Source organism: Psammomys obesus, unplaced genomic scaffold (assembly GCF_907164565.1).
Source record: "Psammomys obesus unplaced genomic scaffold, mPsaObe1.curated_primary_1811, whole genome shotgun sequence".
NCBI lineage: Eukaryota > Metazoa > Chordata > Mammalia > Rodentia > Muridae > Psammomys > Psammomys obesus.
The window spans coordinates 2366555-2376440 of record NW_026596240.1 but is presented as its reverse complement, the minus strand read 5'-3'; the positions used below and the strand labels follow the sequence as shown (position 1 = coordinate 2376440).

The window sequence follows — 9886 nt, the reverse complement described above, 5'->3', positions numbered from 1 at the left end:
TTTGTCCTTCCAAACCCAAGCCAGTGCCGTCCCCAAAGCTGGGCTTCCTGAAGCCCAGGCACACTCGGCTATCTTTCTTCCTCTGGTTCAAGCACTCTGCTGGGGAAGACCACAAGAGCTTTGATTGGTTTACTTTGGGGGAAAGTATGTGATTTCACTTCTCCCTAATTCTCTTACCACTCCCCACATCTCTCTCCAATTTTGTTCAACTTTGCACCTTTTTTTTTCTTTTCTTTATCCCACTCGTGTAGGATAAAGATGTCTTTCCAAGCCAGAGAGAGTAATATTGACCTGAAAACTATTGAACAGCAGGAAGAAAATCCCGTGCTTACCAGACTAAACAATATAAAAGCAAAAGGAGTTCAGAATTATTTAACACTCAAAGAACATGAACACGACCCTCAAACCCTGATATTTAGGCACACTACAAAAGCTCAAGAGAGGACAAGAAAGCGACAGCAGCCTGTAAAACTGGAGCCTCTGGTAAGGGAAGACTCAAGCAAACAAATCTCTCTCTCTCTCTCTCTCTCTCTCTCTCTCTCTCTCTCTCTCAGTTTTTCAGATAGGTTCTCATTATGTAGCCCTGGCTGATCTGGAATGTGCTATGCAGACCAGGCTAGCCTTGAACTTATGTCAGTCTGCCTGCCTTTGCCTCCAATATAGCTTTGAAAAGTGCTTCGAGTTGCCCTCCAGAAACATAGAACTACTTTTTCTCCTAGAATGGAGGCGAGGTGTGAACACGCACACATACGTGGATTGGATGCTATCAGTTCTTTAGTTTTGCTAGACATCCAGATTTACAATGGTTCATATTGTTGATGTAGGTTATAGTACAATAATTTTTATTAAAATAAGCATTACATTTTGTTATTTCCTGTATCTATGGAGATTTTCATGTCCTATTTCCCATTGAACATTAAATTTCATATTTCATACTTGGCTTTATTTATTCTTTTGTTTGTTTTTAGTGCATGAGTAGTTTTTTCTGTAATTAATTCCTATCCTTTTTTTGTAAAATTGATGGTTGACTATTTTAATTTTGTTTCTTGCTTTGAAAGAAGTCCCTGCCAGGGGGGTTGGAGAGCTGACTTGGCTGATAAGAGCGCTTGCTGCTTTCCTGAAGAACCTGAGTTCAATTCCTATCACAACCACCTGAAGCTACAGCTCCAGGAATTCAACACCCCTTTCTGGCTGCTATGGGCATTCACACACACTCAGACACATACACAAAAGTAAAATTAAATAGTTCTGTTCATTGTCAGTAATATCTTTTTAAATTCTCATACTTAATGTTCAGCTTTTGTTTGTAAACTATATATATAAAACATATTATGCTATAACAGATATCTATGTATATAACATATATTATTAACTCTTTATTTCCTCGTGACTAAACCAGTTAGGTTATTTAGTTTTCAAACTATGACCCACAGGTCAAATTGAACTCCCTAACCTTTTCTGATTGATTGCTGCCACATCCATTTGTTTGCATAATGCCCAAGACTTCTTTTCTGCTACTATGACAGAATTATATAGTTGTAATAGAAACTCTACGGCCTGCAACACCTAAAACATTTATTTGGCCTGCGGTAGAAAACTTTTCTTCTGAATCTTTATTTTGTAAATTTCTGTCACTGTGACAAAATACCCAAAAATATCAACTTAAAGAGAAAAGGTTTATTTTTGGCTCCCAGCTTCAGAGGCTTCAGTCCCTGGATGGCCAGCCTTATTGCTCTGAAACTGCAACAAGGCAGAGGAATGTGTTGATGACTCAGAGTGTGTGATGGAGGAGGCTGCTCTTTCATGGCAGCCAGGAAGCAGAAAGAGAAAGGAAGGCTCTAAGGGCCGTAGGTACTCTTCAGTGTATGCCCCAGACAACCTGCTTTACCCAAGTCGGCCCCTTTCCTTGTTTCTATCATTCTTAGTAGTATCACTGGCTGAGAACCGAGCCTTCAACACATAAGCATTTGAGGAATTACTTTAAGGTAATTGTTCTAGGCGTACTAACACAAACTAAGAATTGAATTCTATAGTGGTTTGAGTGACAACGGTCCACATAGGCTCATCTACTTGAGTGTCTGGTTCCCAGTTTGAGGAACAAGTTGAGAGCCGTTGAGGTTTCAGAAGTCTCTCTCTCTGCCTCCTGCTCATGGGTCAGATGAAAACGCTCAGCTACTTCTCTGGTGCTGTGCTTGCCTGCCTCCTACCTTGCTTACCAACCTGGTGGTCATGGACTCACCTCAGTTAAATATAAGTTGCTGTGGTCATGGTGTCCCTTTACAGAAATTAAAAAAAAAAAAGTAGCTAAAACAAATACTAAAGGTGCCAGAGCCTGCCAACAGAGTCGAATGGTTCTTGAGTCAGGAGTGAGGATTAAGATTAATAAACTAACACACAGCACATGGGACCTTTCCGAGAGGCTCTAGTGGAGACTAGATGCCTAGCTTTATTTCAGACTGCTTTTGAGCCAAAGTAAAAGCAGTTCAGCACAATGACTTAAATCACAAGGAGGTGAAACAAGAGGTGTGATTTTGACAAGCTATCCCACCTGCTGTCACAAACAAAAAGAGATAGACTTGGAAATTCTTCCCTGACTCCAGTGAAGGCCTGGTAAAAGCAGTCTTTCCGCTGAGATTAAAATATTAAAGCAGCTGGTAGAACAGCGGCTCCCAACATAAAGGTAATGGTGATATTAATTATTTTAATTATGGCTTTAGTATTTAGGGTGGTTGATGTTTGCTGTTGATTTTGTGAAAGAGTTTACAGCATATTAAATTTATTTTTGTCTCTATTTTATTATGAAAAGTTGTAAATAAACACCCCAATGAAAAATATAAGGAGCAGCATTAACAGTGTTGAATTTTGCCTAATTTGCCTTAAAGTCATTTATTTTTTAAATGTTTTTATATATATTTAGAGTGTGTGTGTATGTGTGTGTAAAACGTATGTAGACATCTATGAGAATCAGTTCTGTCCTTCTATCATATGGCTCAGAGGAGTAAACTCAGGTCTTAAGCACTAGCTGCAAGCACCTTTATCCTCTGAACTGTCTCACTGGCCCAGAATAAAGTCTGTTTTCAGGAGAATCAGTGTTACAGAAACTCATCTCTTACTTCGGTCTCAGCTCCCTGTCTCCATGTTTAGAAATGACCAAAGTTTATCCAAAGTTTCAAAGGAATGCTGAAAGAACAGTGCAATTCAATTCAAGAATTGTTCGTGTGATGTTCTACTCATGTTATCCTGTCTGCACACCTATAGGTGCTTGTTGCCTTGTTGTTTAAAGTGAGTTGTGAGCATAATACTTGACTCTCAAATACTTTCACTTGCAATCCCAAGAACAAGAACAGTTCCCTGCAGACTGTAAAATGTTCTTAGAATATCTTTAATTACCTACATGTTTTAAAATTACATTTTTGGGGTACATGTGCCATATGGGGGAGGCATATGCAAGTCAGAAGACAATTTGTGGGTGTCAGCACTCTCTTTGCACCAGGTAGTAGGGTCCAGGGATTGAACTCAAGATATCAGACAAACCAACACAGTATTCAGGCAGATCCCTGGACTGGCTAACTATCCAGCCTTGTCTACTTGGCTAGTCCCAAGACAATGAGAGGCCGTCTCAAAAAAATGAGGTGAACAGTACCTGAGGAATGATAGCCAAAGCTGTTCTCTGCCCACCACACACATATGAATACACATGTACTTGAACATACCTACACACAACATAAACAAACCCATGTGTTTTCTATGTTCTGCTCTCTTTCCCTGCATTTATCTGGATCCTCTCTTTTCTTTGCTCCCATTGTGTCTCTCTCATTCAATTGACATTCATGTCTCTGAAGTTGCTTCGCAATTTGGGACTTTGTCTTAGTATAGATCTTTGCAAGCCTGTTAGAGCCAAGCTGCTAAGATATCTTCAGTCTGCCTCTAAAGCCTATATTGGAATTTGAAGGGTTCACACTTGGTTTCAATGGTAAAATTATTGTTGGTGAGGTTGTGTAGTGGTTTGAAAGAATGACCGCCATTGCCCCATTCATTTAAATGCTTAGTTACCAGGCAGCGACTGTTGAAAGGATTAGAAGGATTAGGAGCTGTGACACTGTTGGAGTAGGGAGCGGGTCACTGGGAGTGGGCTTTGAAGTTTCAAAAGCCCACACCAGGCTCAGTCTCGCTCTTCTCTCTGCCTGCTGATCAGTAAGTAGCTCTCGGCCACTTCTCCATCACCCGTGCCTGCCGCTGTGCCCCCCACCGTGATGATAATGGGCTAAGCCCCAGAGACTGCCAGATAGCCCACAATTAAATGTTCTGTCTTTAAAGTGTTACCGTGCTCATGGTGTCTCTTCACAGCAATAGAAGAGTGACTAAGACAGATTGTGTATGGCTTTGGGAATTGTAGTCAGGAAAACGTGTACAGTACAGGAAAATCATGAAGGAAGCCTCTACCAGCTACACAGCAAATTCTTACCTTTCCCCCAAGTATTAGAAGAAGGTGAAACAGTATTTTGGATATAATTATTTACAACTTCATAATTCTTACCCAAAACAGAAATTTTTGAGAATCTGTTGTTAATTTGCTTTTGGTTGCTGTAACTGTGACTAAAAGCAACCTGGAGAGCAAAGGGCTCACTCCCACTTACAGGTTGCAGGCCATCACCCGGGGAGCCACAGCAGAGGCTCGAGGTGGGAGGAGACCATGGAGGAATGCTGCTCTCTGCCCCTTGATCAGCCTGCTTTTTCATACCTCCTAGCGCCACTCACCCTGCTGTGGTCTGGGCCCTCCCACACAAACCGTTCATCAAGACAGTGCCCCATGGACATGCCCACAGCCCAGTCTGATGCAGGCAATTCTTTAATTGAGGTTCCCTCTTCTCACATGACTCTGGTTTGTGTCAAGTTAACCAAAGTTAACCAGGGTGGAAAATGGCCTCTTTAATGCTGAGTATCTGCTGGAAGTGTTTGCTTGCCCCGCTCTGAGAGTCCTTTTGTATCCCAGAGCCTTGGCCCTGTTTCCTTCAGCACATGGGCTTGTGTGCTGCTTGTTTCTTCCTGCAGTTGAGTGGTAGTAAACTTGTCACAGTTCCTTAGGGGCAAGTGATTCCATGGTTCTAAGCTTTTCTTAAACTTAGTTGTAGAAGTGTTGACCACCAAACAGAAAAGTCTTATTTGAGCAGCAGATGAGGGACAGGAAGCAAGAGGACTGTGGCTTGGATAGGAACTTAGAACAGAGGAGATCAGTTTCCGAAAGGGCAAGAATCCAAAGAATAAAGTAAAGAATAAAGTCTGCAATGACATTAACAAGATAACTCCATCTCTTACTCCCCAAAGCCAATGCTAAAAACCTACCAAGATCATAAGCAGCCAGAATACATATATGAACAGAATCGACAACAACTACTGCTCTCTGGAATCCTTAAGCCACCTGTAAGCACAGATGAAAGACCATCAGTTTCTAGTCAACCGTCTTCAGAGGCTCTAAAAAGGAAGCAGGTATGAGATGTAAGACATCTAAGCACTCTTTGTGTGTGTGTGTGTGTGTGTGTGTTTTTAATTTTTATTTTTTACATTAATTACATTTTATTTGCTTTGTATCCCAGCTGTAGCCCCATCCCTCATTCCCCCCAATCCCACCCTCTTCCCTTATTTCCTCCCACGCCCCTCTCTAAGTCCACTGATAAGGGAGGTCTCCTCCCCTTCCATCTGACCCTAGGTTATGAGGTTTCTTCAGGACTGGCTGCAGTGTCCTCCTCCGTGGCCTAGCAGGGCTGCTCCTCCCTCAGTGGAGGGTGGTCAAAGAGCCAGCCACTGAGTTCATGTCAGAGGCAGTCCCTGTTCTCCTTACTAGGGGATCCACTTGGATACTGAGCTATCATGGGCTACATCTAAGCAGGGGTTCTACAAGATTAATATTCTTTTTTTTCTCTTTTTCATTTTTTTAAATGTTAGTTACAGTTTATTAACTTTTTATCTCACTAAGCACTCTTTTAAACTGCCCAGTGTTCTGCTTTTTTTGGTAGCCCAAAAGACATCGTGTAGTCAGTGGAAATTATAACGCACTCAACTGCCTTATAGTTCTGCTCACATGCTTTTAGTTCCTAAGAATATGGATAAAAGGTTACCCACATTTGGAAAATAGAATATTTCTAAGGAAAATGAGCACAGAAAAGGAAAATCATGTAGTGAAAATCTGGTATCTTTATTGTCTTCTGACATTTTCTTTCATGTTAATGGTATTATATATAATGTTATGTCTATTTATTATATATATCTAATTATTTGAAATTTGTAATAAATTTTACCAGAAGTGGGGAACTTGGGAAACTTTGAAGAGGGGCAATAAAACAGAGATCAAGCCAGGCATCGTGGTGCACACCTTTAATCCCAATACCTAGGTGGCAGGGTCAGGCAAATTTCTGTGGGCTCAAGGCCAGCCTGGTCTACACAGCAAGTTCCAGAACATCGAGAGCTCCATAGTGAGACCCTAACTCAAAAAAAAAAAAAAAAAAAAAAAAAAAAAAAAAAAAAAAAACAAAAAAAACAAAAAAAAAAAAAAAAAAAACAAAAAAAAAAAAAAAAAAAAAAAAAAAAAAAAAAAAAAAAAAAAAAAACCAAGGTAGTCCAAAAGAAATTATAAAGCACTCAACTGCCTAATAGTTCTCTTAGAAGTGACCTTGAGAAGGACTCGTCAGAGCATGACTTTAAGTCAGTGGTTCTCAGCCTTCCCTAAAGCTGCTACTCTTTAATACAGTTCCTCATGCTGTAGTGACCCAAACTGTAAATTTGTTGCTACTTAATAATTATAATGTTGCTGCTGTTATGAATCATGATGTAAATATCTGTTTTTTTTTCTGATGATCTCAGGTGAGCCCTGTGAAAGGGTTAGTTCATCCACAAAGAGGTTGCGACCCACAGGTTGAGAACCACTGCTTTAAGCGATTATAGATAACTAAGAAAGAAATAGAAATGGGAGAAGCTGTTCCTCTTTCTTGAGGGACAATGTAAGTAGAGCCAGGAAAATGTTGACTTCTCATTAGCTGATTCACTTGGCATAAAACAGGCCTCCCAATCTTGAGGGTTAGAAGAAAACAGAAATTTGTGGGCGTCTTCCTTAGAAGGGATGGCTGAACAGGAAGGACGGCTTTGAGCAATGCACAGTTCCTGGTTGCAATAGAAGGAATTTGCTAAAAAGGACTAAAGAGAAATGTGGAGGAAAGGAGACGCCCGGGAGAAAGAAAACGCTATGTTTTTTTTTAGAATATGGATTGCCCAGATTGCTGCTCCAAGCATGGGGGCGTGAGCACAGCGAGGGCGACACTCAGCCTCCCTGCTCAGGAGTGTGGTCCAGCTACCCACCATTTCCACTTCTGTGGGCAGGTTAGAGATGCCGGCGTGATCCCAGCAGTCCCTCCTCAGAACCTGCATTTAAGCAAGCCCCATGCCTCCGCCCTAATCCACAAGTACACTGATATTTGAGAAGCACTGTTCCCTTAACAAAATAAATGCTTCCCAAAGGCTGTGACAGCAATGATTTCCAAGTATTCGGTGTAGCCATCCCTATGCTTCACAAAGAAGTGAAGTTTATTACAAGTTATAATGGCAGCTAAGATTGCATTCACCAGAAAGTATCAAATAAGTTAAGGCGGAGAGCAGGCAGATACGGCACGCCTGAGCAAGGAGAGGGGTGGAGCCCAGAGACCGAGCAGCATGTGGCTGTAACAAGCATGCTGTCAGAGAGCAGGACTGTGTGTGGTTCAGGAATGGGGAGAACTGAGATGCCACTCCTTAAGGACAGCCATTCTGCTCCTCTTTGAGAGGATTTTGTGTCTCTGCCTTTTATCTTTTGTCTTTTTGCAGAAATTCATGCTTAATACAATTGTCTTTGTTTAGAGCCATAGACTCTCCGTTGATGTGTATTCCCCTTCTCCGTCTAAACTGCCGCGCACGGGGACTAGAAGAAGAGGGCTCTTTGAAAAGAGGTCTTCAAGTTATCCCAAGTACACCTTCCATGACCGAGAAGAAGTCATTAAAGCCAACATTAAAGATCCCTTGCAAATCATCAAAATATTACAGGAGAATGAACACCTTGGATTCCTGTACATGATTTCAGCAGTGCCCAAGTCTTCCATTGAATATGACACATATAATCTAAAGTGAGTTCTCATTTACAAAGCAGTTCATTTAAAGTAACAAATCACAAGTAATACCATAAAAATTACCCAGAACTGATTTGGCACTAATGATAAATATGATCAAAAGTAATTTTGATTATCTCCCAATTATAAATGACTCCGCATGCAGTAATTTTATTTATATCTTCCATTTATCTTTCCTTTTTCTAGGTACAAAAATTAGCTATTTTACAGGGTTTTGTTTCTCATATTTATGTGGCATTACTTAACAATGTCTTTACATATATTTTGATCAGTATTACAAACATTTTTTGGTATTTATTATAAATATTATTATTTATGACTTTTTGAGACAGGGTTTCTCTGTGTAGCCTTGGCTGTCCTAGACTTGCTTTGTAGAGCAGGCTAGCCCTGAACTCACAGAGAACCACCTGCCTCTGCTGGAATTACAGGCATGTGCCTGTAATTATTATTGAGAAAAGGAAATATGAAACTATAAACAGTAGATGATGGGCGACTTGTTTTACATATTATGTTGGCTTTTCTTAATTTATTTTGTTCTGTCTTATGCATGTGTATGAGTATTTGTCTGTCTATATATGCACCACACAAAATGCAGAGCTTTTAGAGGCCCTTCTAGGGCATCAGAGACCCTGGAACTGAGCTTACAGACAGTTGTGAGTTACGATATGGTCCTGGGAACTGAACAGGGGTCCTCGGCAAGTGCTCTTAATTGATAAGCCATCTCTCCAGCCTCACATCAGCTTTTCTTTATAGGGTAGAAATAAGGACCTTATGGAATAAGGGGTTATCAAAGGGACCATACTTGCATTCTCTCCACTGTCACTGAGCTTATATGTTGTTACTATAACTTGAAGTATCATATGGCCGTGAGTCTTCGCACCACCTTACAGGTCAGGAGCACAGATGATAGCTGCTCCACCTACTTCAAAAGATGATACCATCTTTCTCTGTTCCTCAGTCAGGGCGGCACATACTGCAAGGCTTTCCTTGGTGGTGATAATAGTTTGGCTATGGCCTCCAGTTTCTCATGCTACCGTCCTTATTGTTGGCTCTCTTGTTTTCCTTATTTAAGACTGTACTTTAAAAGCCAGGCGATGGTGGCGCATGCCTATAATCCCAGCACTTGGGAGACAGAGGCAGGTGGATCTCTGAGTTTGAGGCCAGCCTGGTCTACAGAATGAGTTCCAGGACTACACAGAAAAATCTTGTCTTGAAAAACCACACACCTTTACCTAGCAGTGTATCAAAGTAGATACTGAGACTCATAACCAAACCTCTGGCAGAGTGCAGGGAATCATATGAAAGAAGGGGGAGTTAGTATGACCTGGAGAGGACAGAAGCTCCACAAAGATCAAAATATATCAGGGCACAGGGGTCTTTTCTGAGATTGTTTCTCCAACCAAGGACCATGCATGGATATAACCTAGAACCCCTGCTCGGATATAGCCCATGGCAGCTCAGTATCCAAGTGGGTTCCCTAGTAGGGGGAACAGGGACTATTTTTGACGTGAACTCAATGGCTGGCTCTTTGATCTCCCCACCCCCCAACAGAGGAGCAGCCTTGCTAGGCTACAAAAGAGGACATGGCAGCCAGTCCTGATGAGACCTGATAAGCTAGGGTATGATGGAAGGGGAGGAGAACTTCCCCTATCAGTGGACTTAGAGAGGGGCCGGGAGAAGATGAAGAAGAGAGGGTGGGATTGGGAGGGAATGAGGGAGAGGGCTATAGCTGGGAT

General features: G+C 41.4%; 1 protein-coding gene across 1 annotated transcript in view; it reads left to right on the top strand.

Moving 5' to 3' along the window:
* Window positions 1-258: 258 nt before the first annotated feature.
* The window catches only part of Dnah6 (dynein axonemal heavy chain 6), a 200961-nt gene continuing 191333 nt past the window's right edge, over window positions 259-9886 (top strand). The window contains exons 1-3 of the mRNA XM_055596419.1: window positions 259-483; window positions 5326-5487; window positions 7885-8147. Coding sequence (XP_055452394.1) covers window positions 259-483; window positions 5326-5487; window positions 7885-8147 — 650 coding nt within the window. The remainder of the gene's footprint in view (window positions 484-5325; window positions 5488-7884; window positions 8148-9886) is intronic.